Source organism: Camponotus vicinus, unplaced genomic scaffold, assembly GCF_025532165.1.
Source record: "Camponotus vicinus isolate PSW18456_S1 unplaced genomic scaffold, iyCamVici1.0 SCAF_1, whole genome shotgun sequence".
In the NCBI taxonomy this organism is placed as follows: Eukaryota; Metazoa; Arthropoda; class Insecta; order Hymenoptera; family Formicidae; genus Camponotus; species Camponotus vicinus.
In genome coordinates, this window is record NW_028141945.1 from 10,567,944 (window position 1) to 10,581,513 (window position 13,570).

General features: G+C 30.4%; 2 protein-coding genes across 4 annotated transcripts; both read right to left on the reverse strand.

Moving 5' to 3' along the window:
* Nucleotides 1-2,031: 2,031 nt before the first annotated feature.
* On the reverse strand, nt 2,032-10,403 carry Sp3 (phosphatidylinositide phosphatase spermathreecae). Of its 2 annotated transcripts, XM_083103146.1 has the most exons (13): nt 10,010-10,403; nt 9,366-9,739; nt 9,032-9,289; nt 8,612-8,766; nt 8,100-8,272; nt 7,825-8,017; nt 7,400-7,727; nt 7,224-7,294; nt 6,788-7,012; nt 6,080-6,301; nt 5,678-5,991; nt 5,396-5,605; nt 2,032-5,322 (listed from the first exon to the last, which is right to left on the reverse strand). In XM_083103146.1, exons 1-13 carry the CDS (start codon nt 10,104-10,106, stop codon nt 4,334-4,336), a joined length of 3,609 nt encoding a protein of 1,202 aa, XP_082959272.1. In that variant the 5' UTR covers nt 10,107-10,403; the 3' UTR covers nt 2,032-4,333. The 2 variants fall into 2 exon arrangements, with proteins under 2 accessions (XP_082959272.1, XP_082959277.1); XM_083103151.1 differs by lacking the exon at nt 6,788-7,012.
* A 402-nt stretch (nt 10,404-10,805) lies between these two features.
* On the reverse strand, nt 10,806-13,220 carry Ublcp1 (Ubiquitin-like domain-containing C-terminal domain phosphatase 1). Of its 2 annotated transcripts, XR_014439529.1 has the most exons (3): nt 12,985-13,220; nt 11,501-12,580; nt 10,806-11,408 (listed from the first exon to the last, which is right to left on the reverse strand). XR_014439529.1 is itself a non-coding variant. In XM_083103164.1 (2 exons), the coding sequence occupies exons 1-2, from the start codon at nt 13,160-13,162 to the stop codon at nt 11,745-11,747; spliced, it is 1,014 nt and encodes a 337-aa protein (XP_082959290.1). In that variant the 5' UTR covers nt 13,163-13,220; the 3' UTR covers nt 10,806-11,744. The 2 variants fall into 2 exon arrangements, 1 of the variants encoding a protein (XP_082959290.1); XM_083103164.1 differs by having other exon boundaries at nt 10,806-12,580.
* Nucleotides 13,221-13,570: the final 350 nt, after the last annotated feature.

The window sequence follows — 13,570 nt, forward strand, 5'->3', positions numbered from 1 at the left end:
ATAAATGTATTTAAATATATATAATCAAAATGTTTATTATCAGACTAATTAAAAATTATCCGATTTACGTCGTGTTTGATATCATTTTAATCGCAAAAATCTCAATAATTCATTAAAATTACTTTCATATCGATAAAATAAAAAATAAAAGTTTCAGTTTTTACTTTATAATCTCGTAAATTGCGAATGGATAGAGGAAGTGAAGAAGCCGATTGTAAGAGACTTCGGAATTCTTTGATGATAGGTCATCTCGCTCGCTCTCGACTCGCGGTTTCGCTGTCGCTCTCGCACTTGACAGGTCGTAAAGATAAGCGGACTCGGCTTCCTCGCGAATGTAAACATCTTATAAAATAAAAACTGAAACTTCTAATTTTTATTTTATCCATTTGAAAGTAATTTTAATGAATTATTGAGATTTTTGCGATTAAAATGATATCAAACACGACGTAAATCGGATAATTTTGAATTGGTCTGATAATAAAAATTTTGATTATATATTTAACTACGTTTATCCGATTGATACCGTATTTGATGTTATTTTAATCGCAAAATTTTCATTATTCCATTAAAATTACTTCTATACCCTTATAAATATATCTTAAAATAATTAACTTATTTATTTGTCATAATTTGTCATCAGCCGCTTGCCAGCGGCAGATTTGATAACGAGATGAGCATGACAGTATATGAGTACGTAAGAGCGAGTGAAACAATAACAGAAGCGAGTGAGATAGTAATAGGAGCGAGCGAGAGAGAAATAGTATGCCAGGCTGCAAGAAAGACTCGATTTCCGAGTCTTCGTTGCTCGTGCTATTGCTATCTCGTTCGCTCTTATTGCCATTTCGCTCTCTCTTATTACCTTCTCGCTTGCTCACATAACTTCCGTATACGCTACACACGCGCGCGCGCACGCACACACACACACACACAACTATATATATATATATATATATGTATATAAAACTTTGCTCACTTGAAATATCTACGCTATTTTTAGATATGAAAAAATTGTAATTACGAAAATTGTACGATTAAAAGGACCATGATATGCTAGTAATATTGTTTTCGTAAGTGGAAGCGTTTTAGAAATTTCAAGATTATTTTCATATTTTTTAATGGAACCATCCTAATTTTTTTATATAAATCGATTCTTCGCAATATTCCGTGTAAAAAGTTATAAAGATAGTATAGTCAAAAATTGAACAGTTAACGAGATATTTGATTCTTTAAGTTGACATAATTTTATATAAATTATAAAATATCTGATAAAATGTTCATTTTTCGATTATTTTACTTTAATAATTTTATGCATAGAATAATAAGAGGAATCAGTTAATGTAAAAAAAACATATAATTGTTCTTAAGAAAAAATATGTCGCTGCTCATTGCAAATTCATATATCAAAAAAAAAATGTTTATATATATATATATATATATATATATATATATATATATATATATATATATAGAGAGAGAGAGAGAGAGAGAGAGAGAGAGAGTGTGAGAGGATCGCAAATTCGTCATTTCTCATTTATATTAAAATTTATTTGATATACGTAAGCACCTTGCTATACAGCACTGGTGCTACCGACATTTTGTGCACATAGCACGGAATAGAACCAAAAATTGTGCACCTTATATGTTACCCTCTGAGAACATTCGTGCACCCTGGCTTCGTAGTTTAGGTGCACGTTTTTAAGGTCCACAGAGGGCGTATCGCTTTCAGGGATCACCTAAAAGCGGGCCATGACACCTCTCATTCTTCTCTCTGATAAAACAATTTGGCGCTATATACAATTGCCTGATTTTGAGTTTCATTAATAAAGTTGAATTAGTAATTTTAAATATTCATATTGAAATTAATTACATGATATAAATAAAATAAAAAATTTTATTATATTTTGAAGAATAAAATTTTTCATTAATTTCTTACTTCTCTAAAATTAAGAATTTATCTTAGTATTTACCAAAGAGCCTAATAAATTTACAAAAGATTGGTCTACTTGAGAAATTTGAATAAAATTTAATTACACGCACAAACCAAATGTATTTTATTGTGATTATTTAGTCTACAAGTGCTATCAATGTTTGATGCAAATTTTCTTATTATAATTTCCTGGAAACATAGCAGAATATGTGTAAGGCATATCGAGTCTCTACAAGCTCCACACAGGCTTTTTCTAATTCGAGTTCTTATTTCACAAGAAATAGATGAACTTAAAAATTAATTGTAATATTTACGTACATATCTTAATTTTTATCTGCTATAAAAAAGAGAAAGATTTTAAAAATTATTTTGCTTTATAAGAATAAAAATAAAATATATTCTTTTAAAATTGTCAATTTCGATAATTATTTCGATGATTCAAGATATCAGAACGTAAGTTCTTATCCATTCATCTATTTTTGCAAATTATTCATAATATCATAATTAAGTGTGCATCACACAGATTCAATAAAGTTGCATAAGGACCTTACATTGCAATAATCATTTAACTTAAATAATTATATAAGATTCAAATTTAAGATTTTCTAAAACGAATATTATTTTAAATTAATAATATTAATGTAAAACAAATTTTAAAATCTTTTAAGAGCGCATATTTGAAAAAACAGTCTAGTTTCTTATCCTAAAGCATTGCTAAATGTTTTTCAGAATGTACACATTTCTTAAACTCTGCTCATGAGTCCGACTTGTCTGCATTCTATAAGATTGTATCACAGACTATTGTTCACAGTCAAAAAGAACATTTGCTAAAAATACGAGTTTAAGATCACTATATAATGTTGATGCTTTTTCATAAATGAGTCGGAAAAAGACATCGGAATGAGATAATTATTTACATCAATGGGCAATGTAGTCATGTTACAGCTCTTCTAAATAATAAATATAAGATTTGCTTTATGTTTATTCTCTATACAAGATTAGGTAAACTAATCTTCTTATATAATTGATTTTTACGTAAACGCAAAGGAAAACGTTTTTCGCAGTGTTTTATAAGCATATACTCGATTTAATACTGTATGTTTGTTATAGTTCTTAAAATAGTTCGTAACAATTATTGAAGCATCTAAAATAAAAACATTAATACACAAACGTGATTACAAATACATGAACTTGCTATATATTCAGTTCTGTTATTATATGTTTAAATTATATCAAAATTATTTTGCACCACATTTACGAATTTTTTTTATAATTTAATCCTTTTATTCAATGAAAACTTTTAATTTTTCTCTCTGTTATTTATCGTATTCATTGTAAAACATATTTATATATTATTTAAAAAAATTCTAACATACATTTCTCAAAAAACTAACGGGAACAATAATTATATCTGTTTTTCTTTTGGTAACCAATGTCTTAAACACATTTTTTATCATTAATGTCATTATATATGTATTTTTTACTATAAACTATATTTAAATAATTCTCTTTATTTACATAATTGACTATAAAATTTTTCTTCAACTTTCTGTACAAATAAATCGTCTCATCTGCATTTTAAATTATTCATCTGTTTAGTATAAAATTATTTATACACAGATTTATCAATTAAATAAAATATTTCTATTAAAAAAAGAAATCTGCTGAGATAAGAGAAAATTTAGTTATAAAGTAAGAATAAGGCATCTTTAAATTCCTTAAAAAATGTTTGCATACTTTTTTAGTCCAAATTGGTCGCGTTAGATTTATTTTAGAAAATTGCTATATTAAAAGTGTTGTAAAGATATATTCAAAAAATGTAGCAAGTATGTAGCAAAATTCATATAGAATGGTTTCACGATCAAGAAAATAATGTTAAAAGGTGGCACAATTTTCTAACAATACAGAAATTACATATATATAGTCAGTATTAATCTATAAAATCAATTAACTATAAATAAATATTGACCATGTTGTACTTTGTGTTAGTTTTGTCTTCATATAGAAATTTTCTTTTTTATAGTGAATAATCTTGTTTCACAGCTATATCCGTGACATGTGAAATAGGTGCAGTGAGATCGATTTATATTTCCTATAAAATGTGATCGAAATTATTCATTACCTTCTACGTGATATTTTTTTCTCGCGTTACTCAACTCTCTCTATGCAATCTATATAGCAAAATTGTCTATAGTACAATCTAATAATACTTTATTCTCCTTTTCGTTTCCTTTTTTAAAGTGCATAATAGCATCTGCATCACTAATATATGTACTAAAAATTCCTAAAATTATATATTCATAAATATTATCTATAATATTTACGAATAAACAATATCAATAAGCCTTAAATTGATATTCAATGACGAATTGTATTCGGAAAGCTGATCGTTCAAGTAGTAAAGATTTATAAAGCAATAAGTCTAGATTGACAGGAGGCCCATTTTTCTTGAAGTTTTTGGCGCTCTTCCATCTGATGTTCCGACAAATTTCGTGTTACGTGGCCTGTCTTCAGCTTTCTAGGATCTAAATTAGCTCCTAATGTTTGAACACCTTTAGCAAATTTTGAGAATGGTAATAAGATATCCTTGGCCGTAGATGTTACTGGACTGGTAACATTCGCGATATTCCCTTTTATGGATTTTAAGGCAGATTCACTTTGGGATGACGTAATATTCAATGTCAAATCTTGTTCAGAAGCTGATCTTTTTTTCTCGTCTAATCTATTGTCCGTTTGAAGAGTAGCGCTTTTGACACCGGACGATAATGTTTTATTTTCAACATCCCCCGTCGAATGACTAATATTCTTGAAAAGTGTCAAAGTTGACAGTGGAATCATCCGTTCTTTTTCCTCTTGTATGCTGTCCCCTACGTCGTATACCGTTATCTCCGGCGTGGTTGCCGTAGTTTTCTGTGGCGAAGCGCTGAGAGTGCTGGTACCAGAACCATGTTGCGGTATTAAGTGCAGTGCATCAATGGCTATGTCGGGTTTCAAATCTGAATTCATGATATGCCTGGTAGGTAATCTCGCGTTCACGCTGGTCTCGCAAATGTCACCGTCCATAATGTTAGGATTTTTCACACCCATAATAATACCAATTACTGGAGTGTAAGCCTCCATTAAATGCTTGTCGTGGCTAAAGTTCACTGGCTTTTTGACATGTATATGTGCCATTTCAATATTTTCATCGCTGCTACTGCTGCTACTGTTATTTTTTTCTTTCACATTGCCTGAAATATCTCTATTACCGACCGTAAAGATCGGTTTTGATAACTCTTCCGTCTTTTTGTTACCTATACTTTTTGCCAAATCAATTGGCTTTTTTGTGCTGAAACTCTGACTCAGTTTGTTCAATTTACTAAATTGCTCTGACATATTGTTTAAAGCTTTTGTACCTAAACAAATATTTATAAAATTTTATTCATCAAATACAATATACACAAATAATTTCAAAATAATTTAACAAACCTGCTGTCTTTAAAGCAAGTAATTGTGTCTCGGATACATTTCTTGTCAATTCTGGAAATGACGAAATGTCCAGCAATCCAGTAGAGCCTTTAACATTCACTAATTTACTCTTTCTTTTATCTAATGTGACATTCATAGCTATTGGGATCTTTGGTAAGCCTGCAATTTCCATAGCTACAGAAATAGCTTCACAAATGGCTTTTAAAGATTCTGAAAATTTAAAATATCATGAAAGTTATTTAGAGTTTGTTATAATAAATACATACATATATATGTTCTTACCTATGCTTTCTTCTTCAGTTTTAATCACAACCGCCATATTATTAAAAAATCTTAAATTTGTACTGCGGAACATGTGAAAGTAACCATATTCGCCATTCATCTTGTAATTGATTCTAATACAGTGATAATGCTTATTCTTGAAGAACGAAACCGTATTTTCGGGCTGACCAAATTCAATTAAGACGATATCATTTAGCGGAATTCTTTGGTAATTTGTAACTTTATCGATTTGATAGTCATAGTCTGCTATGTAATAACTATCTCGAGTTAATATTAGAATAGTATCCATTTCTGTTTCGGTAGGGTCACCGGTACTAAAATAAAAATAAGAAATTTTTGATTGAGATACAAATCACATATACAAATATAAGAAATATATCATAGCGAACATTTGATACATACACAGGATCGGCATCGATAACACCCCAACTGCCTAAGATAATTTCGGGATCAGGAATCAGTAACTTTTTGCAGTCTTCGATTAGCAGTTTCACATGAATCGCAGTCGCCGCATTGTCTTCTTCATCTGTACGCTCTAAAAATACTTCTTCGCTTACCGAATTTCCCAACATCATATCAATTGTTGCTTGCCTGTAGACATCTTTGAAGCGATTCAAGTAGTATCTGCAAAGATATTTTGATTCTTATTATATGGCTATACTAAAAATTAAGAAATGGTTTTTAAAAAGAAAATGTGAAGAAAAAATATCATTTAGAAGAAATAATAGAAGTATATATATATAATAGATCATAGAGATATTCTCTCTATATATACAATATATGTAGAAAGAGAAAGCAAGTTTTTTATGTTTAATTTATTAAATGATAATGCATTTTTATAAAGATGATTGACTATTTGATTATAAATCATCTTCATATTCTTTCATAAAGGAGAGGGACAGTATAGAGCCAAGGTTAGACATGCAAAAGAAATTTTGTAGCATAACCAAAAGAACTTTTCATGCTGACATTAACACAGAACATATCTTTTTATATATGAATTAGCTTATAATAGAGTAAAATTTAATCATAAATTAAGCTTTGAAAGCTTTGTAAGATACAACTGTCATACATTTGCCAAAAGTGAAGTTACAAGCAAGCACAACGAACCTTGCTAAATTATATAGGGCAGTGGCATAAAGAAATTCGGGATGAGTAGCAAGTTGAAGTTGTATATTTGGTGGTTTCATAGGTATAAGTTCGAGACAGCAATTATCAAAGATATCTAAATAGTGTGACCAATCGTTGTTCAGTTGATCAACGTCAATTGGGTTCCCTAGCAGCGTATCTAGCGCTGCTTGACGTAAGTCGTCCATAAAGTGTTGCTGATAATATCTATGGGAAAATGAAAGGACAATGTCAGGGTCCTGGTCGAATACAACGCGGTTTATTGAAGGCCCGGATATTTTTTTTTAAAGGGGCATGATAACTGTGAGATTCTGTGTCATGTTGGAAATAAAGGTGGGAAATAAAAGGGAAATAAAAAATAAAAAATGAAGGAGAATTAAGCGAATACAGAGTGATGAGAGATTGATGTATGTTATACCTGTTTGCAGAATTCATGCCGTCTTTCATCAACCCAGTAAATTTTCTTTCGCCGGTACGCGTATAATCTCCCTATAATAAAACAACAAAAAATCATATGTCAGAAATTATTTGTAGAATTAAATTGTTTTTATTCAACACATGAAACTTGACACAAGCAGTTTGAAATGCACAGACCTTTAAAGCGTTTGTTCCTGCATATTGCTTGCTAATAATATCTCCATTATTGGCCCAAAGTGATTGAAAAGTCTGTCTTATGTTTGTAGGTAAAGTTCCATCAGGTGGTATTAGTCCCAGTTTTGAAAATTGGATTTCCATAACGGCTTTACCCAGAGCAGTTTGCACCACATTTGTTCTATCTAAGCAATCTATGCAATTTACACGAAATGTGCCCTTTTGCATGCAAATCATACCTTGTTTATCGCGCCAGCAATAACCCATATCTGCTAGCAATGTGACCAATGCATTAACCAAAACAGATACATTTTCGAAATGCATTCCTCGACTGCATTAGAGACAAAATTTTCGAGATATAACATAATTCATAATGAAAACAACAAGCATAAGAATTTAGTATTATAGATATGCTTGGGAATATTTACCAATATTCATGGAAATCGAAGGTAGTGTATGTAATATCTGAATGATTATAGTTAAACACATGATTACTATAAGCTTCCCAGATTATCTTTTCTTTGCCAGACTGTTCAACCAGGTTAACAATGCAAATAGGCCCATATAATGCAAGTTCTTCACCAAAATGTTTTTCGAATGCTATTTGTGTTTCAGCCTCATCTATGACATTATTATATTGGATTATATCATAGTCTGCAAATGATCTAATATGCAAAAAATACATATTTTCCTACTTACATACCTTTATCAATTCGCGGTGGAGGCTTATATTTATATCCAGGCTGTGACCAATATACTGGCACACTACCTCGTACTTGCACAAAGGATACTTGATGATCATGGTACCAAACTAATTGTTCAGTTTCGACATAATTTGCACATTTTCCATCATCGTCCACTCCGCGTCTCTTATATCTATAATTAACATTTAGAATTATTCATAATATAATTAATATAATTAATATAATTAATATTACATATACATATACAATATTAATTATATTAATATACATATATATATATATATATATATATATATATGTATATATCATAATTATTTATATTATAATTCTTTTTCTTATATTTCCTTATATTTCTAATTCTCTATAGATACAATCTGTCTTTAAATGTTAAATAAGATAAAATTTAATTTAATATATGAGATTATATATATATATATATATATATATATATATATATATATATAAATTATGAGCATCAATTATTTAAACAATATATATAAACAATAGTTACCTGGTCCCAGCACGGAATCTACTTCTTCTTGACATTATTGCTAAGTTAAATATCTCCTGTTGTGGTTGCCCATCAAAACCCACTTCAACTACACATTTTTCTATTTGAACATATCCTTGAATGATTGGTAATATCCAACAGTTTGCTTTATCTCTCTGCAAAATAGATATAATTTGGATAAGTAAACATGCTACATAAATTGCAAGTGATCTTTGATGATTATACAACTGATTTTGGATAATTTACCTACTTGCTTATTGAACAAATAAAAATAAATTGATTTTATGCAACAAATTTATCATCACATGCAATTAATAGAATTACTAAAATATTTAAGCAAATATGTCTAATTTTTGTAATTTTATTGTGTAGAATCTCAGTTGTGATATAGTATAATAAAATTTTATAGAAATTACTAACATCTAAATTAATAATGTCATGTAACATATGTTTATTCCAGAAGAACCTGTCATCCACCCGTTGCCATAGTGGTTTATCCTGATTACATTGCTGAGATTCTGCTATACATTGTCGTTGCAAGCTATTAGTGATATCACCTGTCTGACAAAAGAAGAAGGAATCAGTTTCAGTAAATATCTTATTTAATTCTTCCAATATTCTCTTCTCAAATTTTTCTTTGTCTTTCACTATGCTCCGTTTTGTTACTGTAGATTTCACCTATAGAAATATTATATAAGTTTTATGTATAAAATATCAAATAAATTACACAATGTTAACAACTTAGGTCCCTTACTTGAGATGTAGCTAGCGCAGCAGCCTGTTGTGTGGTATTTTTTATAGTATTTGTAGCATTCTTGATTGTACCCCAGGTTTTTGCCAAGGCTGCCTTCTGTGGTACATCAAACAATCCACTACCTTTTTTCTTCAATGAATATTGATGTTTCTTACAAGGCAACAAGCCAATATCCGCATTATCTGTGCCAAGATGTAGAAACGCGATAGATTTGATTTTGTAAACAACATGATCACCGTGTAGTTCTCCCACTGGTGTGATATCCTTTATAAGCATCAAGCGAGGTTCTAATACTGACGTTTGTTCAATTTTTCCCACTATTCCATAAAACATTCCCAGACATTCTAAATCTTTTGGCGTAGCCCACTCCCAATCTGCAAAATTCATCATTCTCAATAATAATAATAATTGATAAGCTATCATAATTAAATCTTAAATATACATAAATACACACATGTAGCATTCTTTTATTAAATATGTATGAATCAGGAAATGTCACGTATATGTATCTTTGCATAGTAATGTACCCTTGGAAGAAATGAAATTAATTCGAGTCTCGAAAATTCAGACAATGCGTCTACATGTCGATCTCTTGACGAGTGACGCTCACTTATCTGTCAAATGCAATTGTACGCATTACTCACCCGATTTCGCAGCAAATTCGCCGGTATACTTGTCACACCAGAGGCTGTATTTCTCCTTTACAAAGATAAAATGGGTGTCAGTGCGAAACAACTCCATTTTTTACTTCTTTCAAAATTTGACAGCTATCCGACAGCATGTGTGACGTTTCCGCGTCAAGCAAAATATCCGCCTACAACTGAACGTTCGCCATATTGTTCGTGACGTTCCTTACTGACACTTTTAGCGAAGTTTACTTTTCGATGTAGAATGCAAAAAACGACAGCGACGAGCGATCGTTCGAGTGTGAGAAATATGGATCAATTCTGTTGTTTTTCACGTGGACACGACAACACGAAGTCTCGCTCGATATTTCGACAGGCCTCTCAATCGTATGTTTACAGAGTCATTCTTGACCTGATTGGTGATATATGAATAATTGAAGCGGGAGCTTTCGTTTCTTATTCCTTTTTCATATATGTTTACGAGTAAATATTTTTTTCTAATGTAATCCTTTTACACATATTAATAAAAATAAATGTTTTGAATGAATTTTATGTGTGGGAACTTTATCCTGATATTGTTAATAAAATAATAGATGCGAATAAAGATATATACTATATATGTATGTTTTGTATGATGTAAATATAAAAAAAGGAGCTACATATAAATTAATATCTTGTATATAGTGTTATTAGAGATAACTATCCTTGATATCTTTTTTATAACAATATTTTTTTAATTTTACATTCATATAGAAATACATAAAATATATATAAAAGATGTTATAATTCATAAGTACATATAAAAGAATTTGAAAAAAAGGGTTTATAAAGAACACAAATTTATATTTATATTTATATAAATAGTCTCTCGTGTTTTGATCGCAAATATATTCAGAACATATGTTTATCATATAAATTTGACAACTCTAGAAAATTTCCAAAGAGATGCCACAAGATTAAAAATCTAATTTTCGGATAAATAAGCTTTATTACAATCTTCATGTACATTTCTTGTATTTTATACACCCCTTTTCATAACATTCTAAATTTTTATGGAGAAATGGAAACAATATTTTATTAAATAGTTTAAATGTTTATAAACTTGGCATATAAAAATTTTTTAATTGTCTAAATATAGAGTCTGCTAAACGCTAATCTAATTGTAAGATAGAAATTGCAATTTGCAGCGCGAAACATTACGTATTAATGAGATAAGTAGAATATGCGTATAATAATACGATTACGTAAAGAATCAAACGTTTTGCGTCGCGTCCCAAAATTTGCCGATCTTATACTTGCGAGACACATGTACATGGAGAATATTTTTTTTCAAAATTTTGCATACATAACATGCCCATTTAAACATATATTATTTCATTCTTGTACTGAGCATTCGTGCGCTTTATTTAAATGGCTCCTATATATACGTACAATAAATTGATAAATATATCATAAATATACAGAACATGTGAAAATACGTGTATTTTCAAAAAGTTTAATATATCACACCTTATAAATTCTCTTGCAAAAAAAGTGCTCATCAATATATAGAGAACAGTCTTGTAGCCTGGCTTCTTAGTCATGATTTTAAAATAACTGACAAATTCAAATCCTTTTGTGTCCTCCTTTCATTATGTACAGTCATCAAAAACTTTGTATTCCTTCTTTGTAGCTATCAATTCTTATATTGTTTATTGGGGTTTGTTAGAAAAAAAATATAAAAATTATTCACCCTTATTAGTTTCAGCAATATTTAACTTTTCTCATCGCTGCTGGTTTGTTCATTCGTTTGGTCGCTCTTCTTCTTGAGTTTGTATTCTTCCCATTTTCTATGATTAAGAGTTTGAAAGTCATCAATCTCTGCTATTAATTCCAAATATCTAGATAATTTCAACAATTCAAAATCTTTGACTCTACTGGTGTGAGCATGTTTAAAAGGTTTTATTCTCAATCCTGATTGCGGATTCATTATGAAATTTCGTCTGATATCATCAAACATTATTGTATTTTTTGCAGAGAACTGTTTGTACTTTCCCCAGATAATGCCCAGTGGTTTTACCCCGACGACACCATATTTTGGTGTGTGGACGGTGATCATAGCAAGGACATCTAGATGGAAAGCTATTTTATAGTTTGGATGATTTGAAACTCCCAACAATTTCATCTTTTCATTAATCCATCTCATGCTAGTCGCCGACCAGATGACTATGTCATAATTTTTATAAGCACGCGTCAAGAATTCATGCAGATACGGACGCATTAATTGTGCTCCGCTTTCTGCCACTGATCTATGATCAAACAAAGTATAGTCTATGTCAAGAACAAGGAGCTTTTTACCCTCCCTCAGAGGATTCAGTTCTGTAATCACATAGCGATCAATACGTATTTGAATTTTACGAAGATTTATTTCAGCCTTTTCAATCTCTACTTCCTCTTCCTCTATATCTAAATCATTAATCACTTCAGGTACATTCTCTGGTGCTTGACTGGCTTCTGCAATATCTTCTTCACGCGAGCCCATCAACATTAGTTTGAAACCAGGCTTCAAATTTAACTTGCCAATTATATCCTCATCCTGTACTGCTTTGCCTAAGGAAAAAAAATTTTCTACAGGCATTTTTGAAAACTGTGTATTTAAATTATGCTATGTTAGATGATAAATTTTCACTAGTCTTTCTTCAGTCATCAACAATAACAACGATTAATATAAAAATTAGAAAAAAAATAATTATATCAAGAGAAACCAGATGTAATTATAAACTTGATATATCGTACAATAAAAGAGAAAAGTTTTTTTAAAATTATACAAATAAATAACACACAGTGTCACATTTTAAATAACAATGATACAAAACGTAATTAAAATATAACGATTAATAGCAGGATATTTGCCATTTAAACATGATAAAAAAAATTGAGAAATATGTTATTAAAATGTGCGACGGCGATTATTTATCAGACGAAAAATCAGAAAACAATTCTCAAAACATAACCTTTAAATTTGAGATTTAAAAGCTTTTGACGTTCAGGACGAACACCCGTTTCTCGATGTATACGCTCTTTCAAAGTAAGAACAGTATCGTCCTCTTGAATATCGAGAATATCGTATTCTTTTCCGCTCCATTTCACCACAATTCTTAATTCACCCTCCATTCTCGTTTTTCTAACCATATAAATGAAACAGACACATCGTAAACCCAGAGAGAAGAACGAGAGGTGTCATGGCCCCCTCTAGGGTCCCTGAAAACGATATACCCTCTGTGGACATGAACTAGAACTACATGGCCACATCCACTTTACGGTGCCATGATAAAACAGTCGGTTGGTTCATGTCCGTGCTACATCCACAATTTATAGACGACAGAAATACATCTCGCATATAGACGTAATTAATATCCCACACAGCACATTATACTAAAAGATAACGAAAAGATGGCTTTTTTAAGTTAACGAAACGAAAAGATGTCTATAAAGACATCTTTTCGCTTTGTCGAAAAAGATGACATAAAAAAGACATAATAGTATGTGGCACGTGTTTCTTCGCTTGCCGCTACGCGGCGAGTCACTCTTAACTTACCT